The sequence below is a fragment of the Centropristis striata genome, chromosome 5 (assembly GCF_030273125.1).
Source record: "Centropristis striata isolate RG_2023a ecotype Rhode Island chromosome 5, C.striata_1.0, whole genome shotgun sequence".
In the NCBI taxonomy this organism is placed as follows: Eukaryota; Metazoa; Chordata; class Actinopteri; order Perciformes; family Serranidae; genus Centropristis; species Centropristis striata.
Window position 1 is genome coordinate 17,671,956 of NC_081521.1, and position 22,207 is coordinate 17,694,162.

General features: G+C 37.7%; 2 protein-coding genes and 1 pseudogene across 2 annotated transcripts; 2 read left to right on the forward strand and 1 right to left on the reverse strand.

Annotated features, from left to right (window-relative positions):
- The first annotated feature begins 401 nt into the window (after positions 1-401).
- LOC131971241 (galactose-specific lectin nattectin-like) lies at positions 402-2,676 on the forward strand. The gene is made up of 6 exons (XM_059332568.1): positions 402-458; positions 694-706; positions 1,291-1,391; positions 1,484-1,618; positions 1,853-1,964; positions 2,561-2,676. The coding sequence occupies exons 1-6, from the start codon at positions 402-404 to the stop codon at positions 2,635-2,637; spliced, it is 495 nt and encodes a 164-aa protein (XP_059188551.1). The 3' UTR covers positions 2,638-2,676.
- Positions 2,677-5,656: 2,980 nt separating this feature from the next.
- Positions 5,657-9,721, reverse strand: LOC131971242 (uncharacterized; annotated as a pseudogene).
- Positions 9,722-10,553: 832 nt separating this feature from the next.
- On the forward strand, positions 10,554-21,923 carry LOC131971246 (L-rhamnose-binding lectin CSL1-like). Its single transcript, XM_059332575.1, has 14 exons — positions 10,554-10,635; positions 12,139-12,274; positions 12,484-12,593; positions 13,270-13,314; positions 13,423-13,555; positions 14,166-14,307; positions 18,332-18,401; positions 18,884-18,910; positions 19,009-19,071; positions 19,398-19,533; positions 19,743-19,852; positions 20,865-20,909; positions 21,018-21,150; positions 21,770-21,923. The coding sequence occupies exons 1-14, from the start codon at positions 10,554-10,556 to the stop codon at positions 21,921-21,923; spliced, it is 1,386 nt and encodes a 461-aa protein (XP_059188558.1).
- The last annotated feature ends 284 nt before the right edge of the window (positions 21,924-22,207 follow it).

Below are 22,207 nucleotides of genomic sequence, written 5' to 3' on the forward strand. Positions count from 1 at the left end.
CTGTGATCAAAGAAAGACACGTTGCAGGTGTCTGCGTCAAAACACCCAGAGAGGGTATATAAACTGTGGGTTTCCCTCTCACAGTCACCCTGCTACCTGCTTCTGCTGCAAGTGCAACCTCACCTGATCATCAGAACAAGGTAAGGCTCTCATTCATCAGAGCATCAGCTGTTTTTCTTCATAGCTTCAGAAAAGATATTTTTGTATTCACTTAAACTGAAAATCTAATTTTCATGACAAGTGCTTAACAATGCTTTGTTTCTGTAAGACATGCAACCCTTTAAAATGTTTATCTTATCTTCCAAAACGACATTGCTGTAATAATAATTATTGAAATTGTAATTTCAACTCTAATTTAAATTCACATTTTGCATTTATTCATGCACTGTGTGTTTACTCAGATGGCATCAAGCCTTTATTTCATTGTGGTCCTCTGTGGACTGTGGATCGCAGCAAATGTAAGTAACATTCACACTAAACATTTATTTTAGAAATGATTTGTTGTTATAACTCTGAAACTTTAAGCCCTAGTCTTGGAGACCAGCATCATGTTCTTTACATTTTCATCATTTTCATATTTTGCCTCCACAATAACTATCAGAGCAATATACAGTAGTGAGTAAGGTGGTTAATAATACACACCAAAGATAGAAAATCATGTCGGTGCTAATAATGTTTTCTTTATGTTCACAGGCACAGTGTCAAGGTCAGTTCTTCTCAGAGTCGGGAGGTGGATGCTCATTATTTAGTCGCTGGCACTTTGTGGGTTCAAGGTTTTTATTTTTATTTTTAAATAGATTGGGTTTTTCTAAGATCGCTGCTATATGGAGCAGACAAACACAGCTTTGTGGCTGTTAATTTATAAAATCCACAGACTTTCATATTCAGTTAAATGATATGTTTATAAAACTAAAACAATAATACACTGAAACAGGTTTTATTTGCTTTCATCACTCCTGTTCATTCAGGGTCTTTCAGACCTCCTAAAGTTACTTATGTGTCTCTGCAAGCCAAATGAAAGCGTACAACAGTCTAGATGATTATAACGATTTTGAGTGGGGCTGAGTCTGTGTTAACTGGTGACTTTCAGCTGGTTGCCTGTGGTTTAAGATTTAAGATTCCTTATTAGTCCCACAATGGGGAAAATTCAGCCTCTGCATTTATCCCATCCTTTTTACACACCAGTGAACACACCATGCTTAGGAGCAGTGGGGGGTAACACACTGCTCCGCCAGCCAGATTAATACATTATTGTATTATTTTTTTGTAACCATCTACAATCTGTTGTAGATGACTGTGAGCCCTGTAAGGGATGCCCTTCTGGTTGGACGAAGTTTGAAGACAAATGTTACCTGTTCACCAACTCCCCAAAGACCTGGACTGAAGCAGAGGTACTCTACTGTAACTTCCAACCAATATTCATGAGGCACACGTCAAACCAACTCTCACTTCTGTGTTCTTTTCACTTTGTCCCTCTTGTTAGACTACCTGCCTCGACCAAGGTGCGAATCTGGCATCTTTCCGTAATGAAGCCATCTACAATTTCATCAGACAGATAGTGAAAACAGCTACTAACAAGGATGAGCGAGTTTGGGTTGGAGCACATGACACAACAAACGTGAGTTTTTAGTATGGCAGTGGCATTAATGAGTGTCTGACCAAATGAGCATACTGTTCAATCACCGTTTGTGGATTATTGTTTCATAAAAGAGTTTTGCTGTTCTTTAATACAATACAGTAAAGATGTGAAATTGAAATGAAGGAGTAAGATGGAGAAGGAGATGCCACTGGGAGTAAAATATGAGTTCTATAATTGGATTGAATTTAATTCACCCCTAAAACTCTCTTCCAGGAGGGAGTGTGGCTTTGGAGTGATGGCTCCGTGTTTGCCTTCACAGGCTGGGGCGCTAACCAACCTGACAATGCCGGCGCCAAGGAACACTGCATGGAGTTGAACTACAACGGTATTTATTTTATTATCTGTTTCCCTTCTGCATGCAATTCTTCTTTAGAAGCGATATAGAAATAAATTCTCAATATTTATTTTTTATTCATTTTAATTTAGGATAAGTTATGTTTACAAATGATCGCCTGATATAAGTTATATACTATGTGGGATAATGTTAAGTGTTAAATATGTTAAATAACCTTAAGGATGAACATTTTGATCAATTTGACATTTGGATGAACAAAGGATCGCCTGATATAATCTGAAATATGACCTTGCAATGACTATATGATGTTTTGTTATTAATGCCAGACCGATAAATCGCTACGTTCCTTTAAGATTCTGTTATTGGTCCCACAAAGGGAAAATTCATTTTTTATTTTCTATTTTTAAGTTATACATTGATTGAGAGCAGCAGAGGCCTCTATAGAGTTTCAGAGTTTGTTGCTTGTAGTTTAATTTGTCAAATTGGACTTTATGAAACTGATAAATTCTGACATTTTATCCACCAATAAATCAATCAAGAAAATCAGTGTGACATCAACCGATAAATACCATTCTTATCCTCTGCTGTGCTAATTGTTTGCTTGTTCCTTTCCTTTTAAAATCTAGGTGCAACCAACGATGTACCTTGCAATTTGAAGAGAGGTTTTGTTTGTGGCATGCCTGAGCAGGATGTCACATCCTAAGACATGATGTCACATCCTAAGACATGATGTCACTTCTACCAGGATGTCAAGCCTCGATGACATCAGTGCTTGAAGATGTATTGACATCAGTGATGCATACAGTTAATTCAATAAACAGATAAAGCATGTTCAGCAATCAGTCTCGCCTCTTTATCAAAGCTCAACGTCGCAAGTGGACAGTAGATGCAACAGAGAAGTGGTGTCCATCATCTGAAAGCTGACAGATTAGCAGCTCAGCACTGTGTGTCAAGTTGTTGTTGTCATTCATCTGTAACAGTCTGTAATATAAATTTAATGATTGAAGTGTAAAAGGGTAAAATAGCACATAAAGACACAAAGAACACAAGAAGCCATGCTGTGATTTGCCTTCACATTTTACATTTCAAAAACTCCTCCCCCTTTCTAACAACAGAACGTGGCATGGTTGGGACCAATTGACTGCACTCATTTCATATGATACTATCTTACAGGTAGCTTTAAAACTGAGATCACTGTGGCCTGTGAAAGGAAAAAGTCTTTGGGGTTGATACCATTTGTTGCACTGGTTTGGTGCAAAATTTGACAATAAAAATGGTCAAAGGTTTCATAAAGACCCTGAAGAACAGCATAGTAAAATCTGCTGTATTATTTGGTTTCAAATAGTTTTGGGGCAACTTGTTCTAGACATTTTGGAGATTTCTCTATTTCTGGCGATTAGATACTGAGCACTTGTGTTGTGTTATGTTGTCTCACTTAAATTGTTAATACTTTTGTTATTACCTCATCTCGTGGCTTTGGCTGGAAGCTGGGATGGAAAAGGCGTAAAAGACAGAGGATACAGCCTGAAGGGCATTTTAACTATATTTTTACTGCTATATTTGACTTACTTCACATTAACATAGTCTTATCATAACATGTATTCTTACCAGCTCAAAACCACATAGTTTACTGCATTTTAAAAAGTGATGAAATGAATATTGCTCTCTGCAACCTTCCAGTATCTTTTGGGAAAATGAATAGCCCAGCCCTGCTCCAGTGCTGATCAATGAGAAACACAAACTGGGACAATTTGACCCCAAGCTAGAAAGAAGACCTGTAATTAATGTGTCACCATCTACAGAACAAATAGCATTTAGTATTTTTAGATGGGAAAATTCAATGTGTTTGTTTATTTTAAACAAACATGAAATGGAAAATATCTCAAAAATAATAAACGTTACCTGGATTTTTGTCTGATAATTTATAATCCTGTAAATTACAACAAGTCAATATGATACCTTAGCCTTGATTAATTTTCTTTCATTACCTTTCTATAGTAGATCATGATTTGATATTTAATAGTGTAATAATATATCCAACAAATATTCTCATTCATATTCTATCTGTGTTTGTCGTCAATGTAGATATTTCTGACAGTAATTCTTTCTCTGGAAGGCATTAAAAACATTTAACACTGTGACCTTCTGAATTATAGTGTGTGCAGCTTTTGGTAGGATTACTTGCATCTTGTTTTATCCACTAAGTTCTATAATTTCTCCAAACTGCATTTTTACATATTCTTACTAAATCCATGTGCTGATACATGAGAGGCAAAGACTAGGACTACTTTAGATCAAGTCAGAAAGATAGGCGTGTGTGTGTGTGTGTGTGTGTGTGTGTGTGTGTGTGTGTGTGAGAGAGAGAGTGAGAGACGATATGTATGGGTTGATATGAACCAGCTCAGCTGCATCAACCTGTACAGTCACAGTTAATCGGGGTCACATCCTTGTTCCTTGTAAGTGTTCAAGGAAGTCAAGATAAATATTAAGGAAGCTCTGTGAGGCTTTTCTTGCACAATCAAAAGTTGTAGTTACAGTCACTGATAACTCACCACATGAGGTCAAGTGCTTTTCCTTCCTCATAAAACATTTGCAAGGCTGACTTTTTTTAAATATAGTATTTTAACAGCACTGTTTCCATTCATTTTTGCTGGTTCAGTGTTCTTTCCTGTCTTTACTGTAGCTAAAGGCAGAAACACAAAGCATCACTGTGCACAGCCTCACTGAGCTGCTCACATTACTGAAAAATCTATTTTATAAAATGGCAACAAAGAAGACCGATTTGTTCAGTTTGATCTAACTGCAAACTGAGCAACACTATACCGACATATCCTAAGTATTCATTCAATCTTATATGTAGGGATTTTAGAATGCCTCTTTTATAGATGAATGATAAATTGCACGGGGAAATATTAAAGTAGGGATTTATCTCTTACAGCTTTAGGATGCCTCACGCCGGAGCATCAAAAATGTAATAAAGGCTTTATCATAAATGCTATCCCTCCCATAAGGATATCAAATATGTGAGGATGAACCTGAGCAACACCTGTATGGGTCTCACGGTTCAAAAGTGTGGTAAGTTTGGCTATCAGAATTATTAATAATTATAATAATTATTAATTATAATAATTTATATGACTTGATTTACTCTATGTCACCTCGAGATGGGGCACCACTCTGTAAAACAGAGAAAAGAGACAATTCACCTGAATCGGTCACATAAAGTTACTAAACTATCAATTTGGAACACTGATTAATAATTAACTTAATATTTATAATCAAATTACCATATTCATATTTGGTAGTGGTTGAAGGAATTTGTATATTCCAAAAAGGTATTTATTCTAAACAAACAAAATAAAGCAAAGAGTATGGAAGTTTACAAAGTCTAAACTAAGATCATTTACAGTGTAGGCCTGCAAAGGAGAAAAAAAAGTGTGTGTGTGTGTGTGTGTGTGTGTGTGTGTGTGTGTGTGTGTGTGTGAACCCATAAGATAGTTGTGAGGGTAAAGAATAGTCTTTTCTTCCCTTGGAGGCCGTGGCCAAAAGGTTATAGAGTCGGGCTTGAATCCCCTGCTGGTTCGGATCCTAGGACTGACATGTCAAGGACTGAAGTGCCCTTGAGCAAGGCACCCTGGATGCAGAAATGTGCTGCCCAGTGCTCCTAAGCATGGGGTGTTCTGAATCAAAAGCAAAGTTACAAAGTGCTTCACACACAGCAAATAAACAAAAAGTTAACAATACATCTACTGATGCACAGCCTTGGACACATCATCAGTGTTGGATCCTAGACTCACTGGGTGTTTCGGGTCTTGCAACAGACACCCTCCTCAAGGCGACCCGACCGAGGTGATCAAATCTCGGCCTGTGTCCAAGTGGCATGCTACACCCACTACAACCACTGCTCTCCCCTTTTTAACCAGAGCCATCTGGAGGCTTTTTCTGCTGCCTCCACATTGTTGCCTATGGCCCTTCTACGGTTGACACCCGTTATGCCTAGTGTGCCGTAGGCTTTGCTCAGGGAGTGGCTGGCAAACCCCCGGCAGCCCACCTCCACTGGCATACACCTGGTCTTCCACCCGTTCCTCCGGCAATCCTCCACCAGCTCCTGGTACTTCTCCCTCTTTCTTTCCTGGGCCTCCTCCATCCTCTCCTCCCAGGGAACCGTCAGCTCCAGCAATAAGAGTTGCTTGGTGGCCTCTGAGGTCAAGATGATGTCTGGTCTCAATCTGGACTGGGTGATGTGTGATGGAATTTTCAGCTGCTTCTGCAGGTCTACTGTCATCACCCAGTCTCGGGCCGTGGAGAGCAAACCCGTAGAGCCGTTCTGTGGTGTTTTTTCGGGCCTTTGTCCTTCGCTGACAAAGCGGATGGCCTTGGCTGTGGCTTGGGTGTATCGGCTTCCCTTGATCCCCTTGCTGATTGCTTCAGCGATGGTTTTGAGGACCTGGTCGTGCCTCCAACGATACCGGCCCTCCCCCAGCGCCTTGGAGCAGCTGCTCAGGATGTGTTCCAGTGTCCCTGTTTTGGAACACAGGGGGCATGCAGGTGTTTCTATTTTGCCCCATATGCACAGGTTGGATGGGCTTGGGAGGACATCGTAAACCCCCTGGACCAAGAATTTGATCCTCTGGGGATTCCACTGCCAGATGTCCTTCCAGGTGACACTCCGCTCCATCGCCTGCTCCCACTTCATCCAGGCGCCCTGCTGCCGCATGGCCACTGCTCTGCTGGTTCGCTCCTCCTCGACTGAAGCTCGCACCTCCTCCTGCACCAACCTCTGCCTCTCTCTTCCGCTGGCTCGGTCGAATCTGGTTGCTGGTTGGCTCCCCAGTGCCTTGTGCCACTGTTCCCAGGATGGCCTTGTGCTTCAGTCGCGACTCTGCTTGCTGGACCGCATCGACTGCCCTCCACTTTCTCCCTGTCCTCACAATAATCCCTGCCCCGGACACTTTGGCATCTCTGGATCCAGAGTACTGCAGATGTTCCCGTGCCCGTGCCACAATGAACTCTTCTCTGACTGAACTGAAGGGGAGCCTGAGCTTGTTGGTGTTCCCATATAGCCCAATGCTGCTTAGGCTGCGTGGCAATCCCAGCCATCTTCGCAGATAACTGCTCACCTTCTGTTCAAAACCTTCCACCACTGTCATTGGGACCTCGTAGATGAGGAGAGGCCAGAGGATTCTTGGGAGGATCCCATGCTGGTAGACCCAGGCCTTGAATCTTCCAGGGAGCCCAGACTTGTCCACTGTCCTTAACCAGCCCTCCAGGTCAGCACTGGTTGCCTTGATGGAATCTGCATCCTTCAGACTGCAGGTGAAGACCTTTCCGAGGCTCTTCACTGGCCTCTCAGTGACTGATGGGATCTGATGTAGTCCCAGGCTGAAGCGGAATCTATCTGTCACTTTCCCCTTCTTCAGAACCAAAGACCGGGACTTTGCCGGTTTGAAGCTCATGCGAGCCCACGCCATGATGCGCTCCAACCCCTGGAGGATCCACCTGGCTCCTGGTACAGCTGTTGTTGTCACCGTTAGGTCATCCATGAAGGCTCTGATGGGAGGTTGCCTTACTCCAGACTTGCTGAGGGGACCTCTACATTCTGGTTCAGCTGCCTTGACCAGCATGTTCATTGCCAGCGCAAATAGGGTCACTGAGATTGTGCACCCAGTGATTATGCCAACTTCCAGCTGGTGCCAGTCAGATGTCATCTCGCCAGAGGAGACTCTCAAACTGAACTTGCTGTAATAAAATCATTACATTAAAAGAAAACCGATAAAAAAACAGTACAGTGGGGGGGGGGGAACTAAATTTAAAGGAAATAAAGACAGTTAAAATATTAACTCAGGTTAAATCAGGAAATGCTCACAGATAAAAGTATGTTTAAGCATGAGTCACTGACTCAGCAGATTGTTCCAGAGCCTTGGGGCTTTAGCAGGTGTTTTTGGGCCACACAGTGGTGTAGTGGTTAGCACTTTAACCTCACAGTAAGGGTGTCAAGGGTTAGAAATCAGCTTGGGGCTCTTCTGTGTGGAGTTTGCATGTTCTCCTTGTGTCAGCATGAGTTCCTCTGGCTTCCTCCCTACGACCCTAATTATGATAAGTGGTTAAGGATAAAAAAAATGTTTTTTTTACTGCTGCCCCCATCCACAGCACATCATTGCTAAGCATTTGTGCTGGAAATTGATGTTATGCTGATGAGTGAAAGACTGCTGCAGGCCTATTTAATCATGATGATCATCTCTCCGTGTTTTTACCCATCATGTTCAGGAAATTAACCAGAGTCATCTTAATCAAACACCCCTGAGAGGTTTGTTCAAGGGAGCAGTTTACTTTTCCAAGCGCTACTCACAGAATATAGACAGAAGTGAAGTCCTGAACATTTGCCTGCAGCGATGCAAGGCGACATGAGTCTGTGTGTGATATATATGCTTCAATAGAAATGGATAGAAATAGAAGAAATAGTAGAAAACACTTCATCCACAAGATCTGAAGAGAGTTATATACTATATGGGATAATGTTAAATGTTAAGTATGTTAAATAATCTAAAGGATGAACATTTTGATCAATTTGACATTTGGTTACTTACTAAATATATTTTTACTGCTATATTCGGCACTCTGTTGCTCTCTGCAATCTTCCAGTGTCTCTTGGGAAAATAAATAGCCCAGCCCTGCTGATCAATGAGAAACAAACTGGGACAATTTGACCCCAAGCTAGAAAGAAGACCTCTAATTAACCATCTACAGAACAAATTGTATTATAGCATGTAAAGAGTATTTTTAGATGGGAAAATTCAATGTCTTTGTTTATTCTTAACAAACATGAAATGAGAAATATCTAATAAATAAATAGATAATCGAATAGAATACATTGATAATATAATATGAATGGGAATATTTGTTTGATATATTATTACATTATCTGTGTTTTTGCTGGGGGACGTCAATGTACATATTTTTGACAGCAACTCTTTCTCTGGAAGACATTAAAAACACTTTCTGAATTATAGTGTGTGCAGCTTTTGGAAGGATTACTTGCATCTTGTTTTATCCACTAAGTTCTATAATTTCTCCAAACTGCATTTTTACATATTCTTACTAAATCCATGTGCTGATACATGAGAGGCAAAGACTAGGACTACTTTAGATCAAGTCAGAATGAAGACCTCTAGTCTAGTGTTGCCCAAAAACAGTTTCACATGTCAAACTGAACCCTGAGACACAGAGTCATTGCTTTGTTACTGTGTTTGTCCAACTAATGCATCTACTCTCCTGGTTAACATCCAGATATATTTCAGAGGGGACACTCCTGTCCATATACTTAAGATATTACCTGCATAGTGGCACGATGAATTGTGTTCAGTTTGTGTGTGTGAGAGAAAAGTTGTAGTTACAGTCACTGATAACTCACCACATGAGGTCAAGTGCTTTTCCTTCCTCATAAAACATTTGCAAGGCTGATTTTTTTTAAAAAATATAGTATTTTAACAGCAGTGTTTCCATTCATGTTTGCTGGTTCAGTTTTTTTTCCTCTCTTTCATACAATCCAGGGTTTCCCATGAATTTCCTACAGTCTGGCGGCCTGCCAGTCTCTAATCTGTCCCACCAGAGTCTCATGTGCTGCGCTAACGTCACATTTCCAGCTACTGAAAGTATCTTTACATAATTCATAATATAAAGTTATTTTGTGTTGTGTAGTTGTTGCCTCAGCAGAGTGTTTGTCACCGGTCAGTCAGTCTAAACTCCGACGCCATCTCTCCGCCCTCCTCCAAGACATACTTGCGCATTCACACAATGACACCAACTGAATTTACCAATCTGCCCTCCCCACTTTTCCACTTCAAAACAGAGAAACGTCCCTACCTACCTGTCTGTATCAGTCCTGTCCCTACATGATCTCTCCGTATGCGTGTGCACGAGCCCAACTATATACTATCAACCTGTCCAGGCCGTCAGGTCCAAACACACTGCTGCATTATGCCGTTTGGTATCATTAGCTAAAATTAGCTAACAATTAAAGTTGCTTTAATAGCAAAAAGCTAATCTGTGACCAATTACTTCCTGATGCTAATCACGTACAGCTTTCAAAATAAGAGCACAGTGTTTAACAGAATCGACCACAGAGTTTACAAAAAGACTGTCAAAATAAGATGCCTTAAATACAACATAGACATTTACAGCAATTAAAAATGACACAGTAGGATAATAAAGATTATATAATACAATATCTCCCGACTGTGAAAAATGTTATATGAGGTGTTTGCTCTCATTTAGCTCTCAAAGTGCAGAAGATTGATGCATTTTACTTCTAAATGTACAAAATTTTCTCTTTTTCTCTTTATATTTTATATAAATATATATAACATGGCTCACATATATATATAATACAATGAAAATAAATAGGCAAACAAAGCAAGAAGCACTCACGCAAGAAGAGAGGGAAGAGGAAAGAAAAAGAGAAAATAAAAGAAATAAACAATATATATTATAATAACACAGGGGGACGGGAGACATCACCACACAATATAGCTTGATGTCATGCAGCACAACATCTTACACAATAATACAGTGCAAGATCATACACATAATCAACTCAACATAAACCAACACATCATGACAATGACGACCACGACAACAACATACGTCACAGCGAGGGGGCGAGGCCAGACCAGAGCATCAGGGGGGCAGGCCAGGGGGCATAGTCGGGCGCCCCAGTGGGAGGGAAGACAGAACAAGAGCTCCTTTTTTTTTTTTTTTTTTTAATTGTGCCTTGGGCCGCAGCCGAACCTGGAGGCAGCTGCTGGCCCGTTGCCAATCTTGCTGTGGCACTTCCTAGTGTGGGCAACTTCCAGACCAATGGGAGGAGGTCTGCCCGCTGAGGAGTGGGTTTATTTGTTTTTATTATTATTATTATTATTATATTTTTATTTTTGTTTTGTTTGAAAGAGTCCTTCTCACCTGCCTCCATCCGAGGCCCTGCCATGCCCCAAGAGAACTGACCCGTAGCCACCGCCTGCCTCCACCTTTAACCCGTCCAATCCAAACCAGGTGTAATGTTTACCATGTTCACCATGTTAGTTTAGCAGCAAACACTAAGTACAGCTGAGGCTGATGTGGATATCATAAATTGTGTAGGTACAACACAGATTATTAAGAATTTGGAACACAGTGTAAAGTTTACCCCCTAAGAACCCAGGCCCAGTTATCCTTAAAGGAAAATTAATGGGGATATATCACAGACCAAGTGGACCACATAGAACACATTTATGTTGTTTTTTTAAAAAAAAATCTACCCCTAAATGTCAAAGATCTGTGATGTGACATATACAATACATTGGGGGGGTTATGGTATTTATGTTTATGATATTTCTTATTTTAAAATAAAATAAAAAAATAGACACATTTTCTGCTTACAGAAACACAAATTTGCCTTTTTCTTTGCATCTCCACAACATATATCAAAAATGTGACATTAATAGTGCTGTTTAACAATGGAAAAAAAAAATCTGATTTGTTTTTAAGTAACAAAATAAGACTAAATCAATAATAAATAAAAACAAATAACCATTTGCCTTTTTGTTTGCATCTTTATAACATATATCAAAGTTGTGACTTTCATTTGTTCAGGAAATATGGGCTGAACAAGTTAAATGCAATACAGGACACCTTGTTAACAGATTAGAATTGTTAAATGGGTTTAAACTTATGCTACCTATACACCAGAAGACTTTGAAAATATTTGGAAAGACTCCTGCAAGACTATCAGCTCACATCTAAAGACAAGTGTTTAGAGTTTTTAGTCCCAGCCTGAGATTCTACAAAGACTGTGAATCTTGCAGGGTCACTTTTTACAAGACTACAACTAGATTTCCTTTAGCATTTTTTTTTTTTACATACCATGCAATGTTTGTGTGTGCAGTGGTTTGTGTTGGAAAAAAAAAAGAGGAGAAGACGCCACAAAATGCCCCCTCACAAAGCTGAAAAAGGATTTCTGTTTTTCTGACATGAAAAAAAAATGAAAAAAATTTGACAGTTTTTAGTCTGGGACTGGGAAAATCGTTTGGTGTAAGCCCAGCATTAGCCTCGTAACAAAATAAGCTTTTTGAAATTAGCTACTTTTTCACTTTTGTGAATTTTTAGAATTTGGCACCAAATGTGTGTGACATATTTCTGCTTTAATAAATAAAGCTGCTCTGTGTAACAGACAGTGGAGTGATAAGTGTGCAGGCAGCTCTGTATGGACGTACAGACACTAAAACCTGCAGTGAAGGAAGACCTGCAAAACAACTTTCCAACACCAAGTGCTCTCAGCAGGGCACCACAGGCGTCCTCAAGAAAAGGTACACGTACATACTATCTCTGAAGTCAGTAATGATGGTTCAAAATAAAACTTGTATTTAATCTACGGTAGTTTTGTAAGAGAAGTTCCCTACAGGTGTGCCACTGCACATGCAAACATCTTAACATGTCCAGCAGGAAGCTGATGAAATGTCTCATCAGATAACACACAAAAAAGATCTTACTTTATAAATCTTTCTGTTTCCTGTAGGTGTGATGGAAAGAAAGTGTGTGAACTGGCCACAAAGGTCGTCCGTACTTCTGATCCCTGCTATGGCACCTTTAAATATGTGGACACCAACTACGCCTGCTTCCCAGCAAGTGAGTCACACGTCTGCATGACGTTAATGTGAAACAAAGCTGCAAATTACTCTAAAAGCTCTAAATGTATCAACAGACCATAACAGGGCAAATTTTTTTTGCATTTTTATGTTGTTTTATGTTTTATGTTATTTTGTTGTTCACACAAATCAATATACTATAGCTTGACTTTTTTGTTTTTCTTCAAGTTTTTGAGATCCTATAATTTGGTGTTTTTCTGACATTTATTGACATATTATGCTATAATATGTATCAACAGAATTTTAGGCATTTAAAAAATCAACACTTTTTTTTACTAATTTTGGATGCCCTATAATATGATGTTTTTCTGTCATTTTTGTACATTTTTTGCTGTAACATCAACAAACCACAATAGGGCATTTTTTTGCATTTTTAGGCATTTTAAAAATGGACACTTTTTTTGTTTACAAAATTCTGTTGTTTTTTTCATCAAAATTTGGATATCCATACAATTTTGGACATTTTTTACTATAATCTGTATTAAATGACCAAAATAGGTACGGAAACTTTATATGACACTTATATGTTGTTTTTGGGATTGGCAGTTTGTATAAACCAGCTGAATGGTGTGTTAGCACTGAGGTCACCTTCAGCAGTTCACCACTGTGTGAGCAAACACTTTGATGTCTAATCTAATTTTTTGTTGCTTTTGCAGTTCACCTTGTTACATGTGAGAACAGTCAGGCATACCTCAATTGTGGTAAGATTACCATTATGATTATTTTTTAGAATATTATATTTTTTATCTTAATCCATTTTGTCTCCTGCCTCTTGAAATCAGTTAACTCTCTCTCCTATTTTTCCTCAGACGTGGGGCAGGTTATATTTCTGTATGGAGCTCATTATGGACGCAGTGACCGCACCACCTGCTCTGACCAGCGTCCGGCCTCTCAGCTCCAAAATGTCGACTGCTCAGGTCCCACCAGCAAAGTGGCTGAAAGGTACAGACGCCCACTCTCTGTTGATATCAATTGGTCAAAATTGTAATCAGTAATAAACTTTGCTGCAGTTTAATAACAGAAGAAGTATTCAGAGCCACATAAAATAACTTATACCACAATTTAATTCGTGTGAAAGTCCTGCATTGACATTGTTGCTTTATTAAAACTAAGCATAATCAGGAAAAGATTAATAAAAATTAAACTAATAATTTATAATTTGTTTTAACAATAAAAAATATTTAATAATAAATAAATAATAATTAAATTAAGAGCAGCAAATCTTCACATTTGAGAATCTGGAGCCATGAAATACTTTTGCATGAAACAACTAAAATGTAATATTTAATGTTATGTTTTCAATTGACTAATTGATAAATCAACTTATCATTTCAGCTGTACTTATAGAATCTGTTTAAGTTAAACTAAAACATCATATTTTATAAACTTTGCTGTTGTGTGTGCAAAGATCATAATTAAGTTTAAAGTTGGACGCAACAAAAATACTCCAGTAGATTCTGATATTTTACTAAGTGTACATATACCAATGCCCAGACATAAACCTTGGTGCTCATCTAAACCTGTATTAACTGTTATTAATTTGATTCCACAGCTGTAATGGAAAAAACAGCTGTGTTGTCAGAGCGAGGAACTCAGTGTTTGGAGACCCCTGCGTCGGCACTTACAAGTACCTGGAGTTGGCTTACACCTGCCTGTGTGAGTATCTGTTTCACTCTACTGAAGACATTAAAACTGTACTGCAATAAAACAGAAATAATCCTACAATTTAGATGTAAATTCAAAAGCATCCAACAATTCTATGAAGCTAAAATTCTATTTGAAAACTAAACTGTTTTCATTCATGAATTACGATTAAATAATTAATAAGTCATTTTAATAGGGTATTAACTTGTTTAACTCAAACTTTAATTTCTGTCTAACTCACATATTATCTTTTCTTTTGAAGATCCTGTTTAGAACATGTTTAAATCGCAGGAAAAACCCACGTTCTTGGAAATCCTGTAAAAATCCTGGAATTTCTTCATTTCAAGGGCCTGGAAGTGTCATTGAATTAATAAAAACCCTGAAAGTTTTGTGTTGTGTACGGAAATGAATTGTCACACTATTCTCCCGTGAATAAAATTCCACGTTATACGTTACGTGTCACATTTTATATTGAATATCACAAACGTACATACATTTTTTTTAAAAACACTCCTTCACAAGCCTTCTGACTTATTTGACCACATTGTTAAACTGAACTGCAGCCATTCAATAGTGGAGGTTTTATTTTTGGGTACTTGAAAAGTTGTGGAAAGGTTTTGCAAGTTTTAAATGGAATTGTGAAATTTAACCAATGAAATTGATCAAAACATGGATTATAAAGGAAACCCGGATAGATCAGGCTGCAACTTCCCTGTAAAGTGCCTTCAGCCTGCAATCTGTCAAGAATCCAGCAGGGGGCACCACTGTACGTTGCAAAAGCACTTTTCTGTCATTTTTGGACATTTTATGCTATAATGTGTATTAACAGACACATTTTAGGGATTTTTAAATGTTTCTTTCTTTCTTTCTTTTTTTTTTTTTTTTTTTTTTACCAAAAATTGACATAATATTGTATGTATTGTATGTCATTTCTGAAAAAAACATACTACTACATCTATCAACAGAGTAGAATGACACCATTATGAGTATTTCAGGGCATTTAAAAATGTTATGACTTTTTCTTGAAAAATTTTGACTTACTAAAGTACGACTTTTTATTTCTTCAAATGTTTGACATCCTGTAATATGCTGTTTTTCTGTCATTTTTGTATATATTGTGCTATAATCTATATCAACAGACAATAAGGACATTTTTAGTATTTTTTTTGACGAGTATGTATGACTTTTTTATTTCTTCAAAATGTGACATCCCATAATATGGTGTTTTGTCATTTTTGCAAAAATTGTGCATTAATATGTATCAACAGACCATAATAAGGACATTTTAACATTGTGACAATGTGTGGTCGGTGGTTCGATCCCTGTCCATGGCAGCCTACATGTCGAATTATCCTTGAGCAAGATACTGAACCCCAGATTGCTCCCGATGCTGCGTTCATCGGTGAGTGAATGAATTCCCAATGGTGGCAGGTGGCAACGTTTAGGATAGCCTCTGCCACCAGTATGAATGTGTGTGAACAGGTGAATGAGTGCAGTCTGTAGTGTAAAGTTATTTGAGTGGTCGCAAAGCGACTGGAAAAGCGCTATATAAGTGCAGGTCCATTTACCATTTTTTCTTTTAATAAGATAGTGGAGGGTCGTCATGTGTTACTGTGACTATTTTATGTTCATGTTTTGTGATCATGTATCTCTGAACTGTTATACAGTAGTGTTCAATATAATAGCAGTCTAATGTGACTAACCAGATTAATCTGTTTTTTTGTATATTTTTTTTATTGCTACATGGCAAACAAGGTACCAGTAGGTGCAGTAGATTCTCAGAAAGCATTACTGTGGATACATCACTGATCCACACTGACCAGTGGGATTTATTCGTGGTCGTAGCTCATCAGACAATATTAGACGCCTTATTGATGTCATGTGGTCAGTGGCTGATGCCCAGTCCCCAGTCGCTGCAATTTCTCTAGATGCCAAAAAGGCTTTTGATATGGTTGAATGGGGATATTTATTTAAAATCTTAAAAGAGTTTGGATTTGGTAGTACTTTTATAAAATGGATTCATGTATTATATAAACACCCAGAAGCAGCAGTGCAGACCAATGGTCTTATATCAGATTATTTTATGTTGGGGAGAGGAACCAGGCAGGGTTCGCCCCCATTGGTCCCTTCCTCCGGAGAGGGCCCCCCCGTGGTATTGTATAGAACATGCTGTAGTGGCCCCTTTGTCACCTATGCAAGTTTTGTCTACTAAATTATGTAAAAAAGCAAAAACACACCCGGTAATCTCTCATCTTAAATTAATCTGGACTAAGGTTGCTCGAATGTTTAAATTTGACCCCTTTCTAAATTCTTCTTCAAGTATCTGGTTAAATCCTAAATTACGTATTGGTAAATTCCCGATTTATTGGAAGATATGGCAGGAGAGGGGTGTGGTCACACTTGGAGATCTGTACTGTAATGGCTCTTTAAGATCTTTTGGGGAGCTGGTGCAGCGGTTCAGTATCCCTACTTCCCACTTTTTTAGGTACCTGCAACTCCGCCACATGTTATGGGGGTTTTTTGGGCCCAATGCATTGACTCCCCACAATGCAGACTTCTTAGAAAACATTTTAAAGAGTTATGGAAAAGGACATGAGGCAGCTGTCTATTATTCTATGTTGATTCAGACTCTTGGTAGTGGGCCCATTTTAGGACCAGTATTTCTGATAATCTATATGAGATTACAGAGAGGCAAATTCCATTTAGTCCAAGATTATTTGTTTTCAGTGATCATTCAGTTTTGACAGGACAGGATAAACATATTAAAAGCCTTGTCCAAACTAGTATTATGATAGGCAGACAAATACTTGTCAGGGGATGGAAGACGGAGGGTGTGCCCTCTCTGAGAGAATGGGCTGTGTCATGTAAACAACTGGGTAGACTGGATCTATATGAAGCAAAATGGGGTAAATATGTACGCTATCTAAAAGGGCCCTGAAGGGGGTTATATAGTGGAGAGACGTTAGTTGTTGTTTTGTTTTTTCGAATTATTATTATTATTTTTTTTTCTAATTAAGTAACTGAGATGATTGTGAGAGATGATTGTAACCAGAAAAGGATTAGCAGTGATGGTGATGGTGTTTGGTTGTTGTTGTTGTTGTGTGTTTTGTTTTATTTTATTGTTGTACAATGTATATTTTTTTTTTATTTGATTGTTGTACAATGAAAATGGAAAATAACAATGGGGTGTAGATATATATTTTTTATTTTTATTTTATTGTTGTACAATGGGGTGTATATATATATTTTTTTTTTTATTTGATTGTTGTACAATGAAAATGGAAAATAACAATGGGGTGTAGATATATATTTTTTATTTTTATTTTATTGTTGTACAATGGGGTGTATATATATATATTTTATTTTTATTTGATTGTTGTACAATGAAAATGGAAAATAACAATGGGGTGTAGATATATATTTTTTATTTTTATTTTATTGTTGTACAATGAAAATGGAAAATAAAAAATGTTAATCACAAAAAAAAAAAGTTAAAACTCAGGTTAAATCAGGATATGCTCTCAGATAAGAGTATGTTTAAACATGAGTCACTGACTCACCAGATTGTTCCAGAGCCTTTGGGGCGTTAGCAGGTAGAGAGGCCATGAAAAGCCTTAATGGTAAATCACTAAAATCCTAAAATATACATACTGGAAATCCTAATAAAACATACTGGAGGAGTCTGAAACAGGAGTTATGTAGGCATGTCCCAGGTACAATCTGGAGTTGAGTAATGGATTTCTAGTTCAAAAAGGTAAAAATATTAGATGTCCTAACAAATAGGGATTAACTCATTATCCAGTTTTTCCTTTAAGGAAACTGGATGTTAAAAGAAGCCATAACTCTTTATTGTTTACAGTGGGAGAGGTCCAGCATGAGTAATGCACTCTGTAAACTCCTTTCATTCATTATCTTTATCACAGTCTGCTGCACCCAGTAGGTCACTGAATTACAGTTTACAGCATTTATTGGAAGGAACAGGAGCCAGCTGTGTCACAATCAAACTATTGTACCTCATTTAAAACAAACACAATTCTTGATCCGACAGTATAAATAGCCAGGAATCCAGCCCAGCCTCAGTCCGTCCGTCCACTGCCTGCTGCTGCTGACGCCATGCTCCGCCTCACACTCAGCTGCACACTGCGTGAGTACACTGTCCACTGATACCTGGAGAGATAATTACTGTTTATATTTAGTCATTCTTTAAAAGTTTTCTACTTTTGTTTTGAAGAAGACAACTACTTTTATATCAATGGCAAAGTAAACTTGCTGATGTTTAGCAGGTGTAATGTTTACCATGTTCACCATGTTAGTTTAGCAGCAAACAATAAGTACAGCTGAGTCTGATGGGGATATCATAAATTGTGTAGGTACAACACAGATTATTAAGAATTTGGAACACAGTGTAAAGTTTAAACATTAACCGTTTGGACTGGAACAACAAAAAAATGTATTATCCTGACTCTTACCCTGACCCTTCCTTTTACCCTAAACTTTACCCCCCGACCCTTACCCTTAACTTTACTTTTACCCTTACCCTTACCCTGACTCTTACTCTGACCCTGACCCGATGACAATCAGTTTCACATGCATATTTGCCTTAACACTGTGACATGTCTTTTTCAGTGCTGGCAGCGATCTGTTTGATAGCAGGTAAATAATCGACTCAATGTAGGATCTCAATGTTTACACTTTTTTGATACACATACTGTATATGCTTTCAACTCATACCTTCATGTGTGTTTTTTTAGATGTTTCCACAGAGAGAGTTGTCACTTGTGACGATGGCATCAGTGTCCAACGTCTAAACTGTGGTAAGAACTCAAGTTTTAGCTTCAAAGATTTAAAGTAAATGGCTTTCCACACTAAAGTGACATTAAGGGGGTTTCTCAGCAGTTTAAAGAACAGAAGTGCTCTCCACCCATCACCGAAAATATTAAAAACTCCAAAATGTCAAAAGTTTTTGAAACCAAATCACAGTATGGATTTTTTCCTGCTGTTCTTGTGGTCTTGTTTCCTTCATGTGGGATTTTGGAGTGATTTTATGGCTATTTTTGATCAATTGTCAATTTGTAGAATTTGGCACCAAATGTGTGTGACATATTTCTGCTGTAATAAATAAAGCTGCTCTGTGTAACAGACAGTGGAGTGATCAGCGTGCAGGCAGCTCTGTATGGACGTACAGACACTAAAACCTGCAGTGAAGGAAGACCTGCACAACAACTTTCCAACACCAAGTGCTCTCAGCAGGGCACCACAGGCGTCCTCAAGAAAAGGTACACGTACATACTATCTCTGAAGTCAGTAATGATGGTTCAAAATAAAACTTGTATTTAATCTACGGTAGTTTTGTAAGAGAAGTTCCCTACAGGTGTGCCACTGCACATGCAAACATCTTAACATGTCCAGCAGGAAGCTGATGAAATGTCTCATCAGATAACACACAAAAAAGATCTTACTTTATAAATCTTTCTGTTTCCTGTAGGTGTGATGGAAAGAAAGTGTGTGAACTGGCCACAAAGGTCGTCCGTACTTCTGATCCCTGCTATGGCACCTTTAAATATGTGGACACCAACTACACTTGCTTCCCAGCAAGTGAGTCAAACGTCTGCATGACGTTAATGTGAAACAAAGCTGCAAATTACTCTAACCGCTCCCTCACAACAGAATTTAAACCACCACAACCACTTTATTTTATTAGAAGTGTGGCGATCGATGATTTAAACTTTAAACTAACCTCCTCTTCTGGAATATTAATTGTTTTGTAAAAACAAAATAAATGGCTGTTATAAGACAAGAGTCAATGGTACAAACATTTTTTTTACGAGTGACCAAGCCAACCTGCTCACCCAGATAGCTTTATTGAATTAAATGATGTATAATCCTGCCAGCCAGGGGGGATTAAACAGAAAATTACATCACTTTACATGTTTTGGACATCCTATAATATGGTGTTTTTCTGTCCTTTATTGAGATATTATGCTTTAATATGTATCAACAGACCATAACAGGACAATTTTTTTTGCATTTTTATGCATTTTAAAATGTTGTTGTTTTTTTGTTGTTCACACAAATCAATATACTATGGCTTGACTTTTTTGTTTTTCTTCAAGTTTTTGAGATCCTATAATTTGGTGTTTTTCTGACATTTATTGACATACTATGCTATAATATGTATCAACAGACCATAATAGGGAAATTTTAGGCATTTAAAAAATCAACACTTTTTTTACTTCAAATTTTGGACGCCCTATAATATGATGTTTTTCTGTCATTTTTGCTGTAACATCAACAAACCACAATATGGCATTTTTTTGCATCGTTAGGCATTTTAAAAATTGACACTTTTTTTTGTTTACAAAATTCTGTAGTTTTTTTTCATCAAAGTTTGGATATCCATAAAATTTTGGACATTTTTTACTATAATCTGTATTAAATGACCAAAATAGGTATGGAAGCTTTATATGACACTTGTATGTTGTTTTTGGGATTGGCAGTTTGTATTAACCAGCTGAATGGTGTGTTAGCACTGAGGTCACCTTCAGCAGTTCACCACTGTGTGAGCAAACACTTTGATGTCTAATCTAATTTTTTGTTGCTTTTGCAGTTCACCTTGTTACATGTGAGAACAGTCAGGCATACCTCAATTGTGGTAAGATTACCATTATGATTATTTTTTAGAATATTATATTTTTTATCTTAATCCATTTTGTCTCCTGCCTCTTGAAATCAGTTAACTCTCTCTCCTGTTTTTCCTCAGACGTGGGGCAGGTTATATTTCTGTATGGAGCTCATTATGGACGCAGTGACCGCACCACCTGCTCTGACCAGCGTCCGGCCTCTCAGCTCCAAAATGTCGACTGCTCAGGTCCCACCAGCAAAGTGGCTGAAAGGTACAGACGCCCACTCTCTGTTGATATCAATTGGTCAAAATTGTAATCAGTAATAAACTTAGCTGCAGTTTAATAACAGAAGAAGTATTCAGAGCCACATAAAATAACTTATACCACAATTTAATTTGTGTGAAAGTCCTGCATTGACATTGTTACTTTATTAAAACTAAGCATAATCAGGAAAAGACTTAACAAAAATTAAACTTATAATTTATAATTTGTTTTAACAATAAAAAATATTTAATAATAAATAAATAAATAAAAAATAATTAAATTAAGAGCAGCAAATCTTCACATTTGAGAATCTGGAACCATGAAATACTTTTGCATGAAACAACTAAAATGTAATATTTAATGTTATGTTTTCAATTGACCAATTGATAAATCAACTAATCATTTCAGCTGTACTTATAGAAACTGTTTAATTTAAACTAAAACATCACATTTTATAAACTTTGCTGTTGTGTGTGCAAAGATCATAATTAAGTTTAAAGTTGGATGCAACAAAAATACTCCAGTAGATTCTGATATTTTACTAAGTGTACATATACCAATGCCCAGACATAAACCTTGGTGCTCATCTAAACCTGTATTAACTGTTATTAATTTGATTCCACAGCTGTAATGGAAAAAACAGCTGTGTTGTCAGAGCGAGGAACTCAGTGTTTGGAGACCCCTGCGTCGGCACTTACAAGTACCTGGAGTTGGCTTACACCTGCCTGTGTGAGTATCTGTTTCACTCTACTGAAGACATTAAAACTGTACTGCAATAAAACAGAAATAATCCTACAATTTAGATGTAAATTCAAAAGCATCCAGCTATTCTATGAAGCTAAAATTCTATTTGAAAACTAAACTGTTTTCATTCATGAATTAAGATTATTAAATAATTAGTAAGTCATTTTAATAGGGTATTAACTTGTTTAACTCAAACTTTAATTTCTGTCTAACACACATATTATCTTTTCTTTTGAAGATCCTGTGTAAACATGTTTAAATCGCAAGAAAAACCCACGTTCTTGGAAATCCTGGAAAAATCCTGGAATTTCTTCATTTC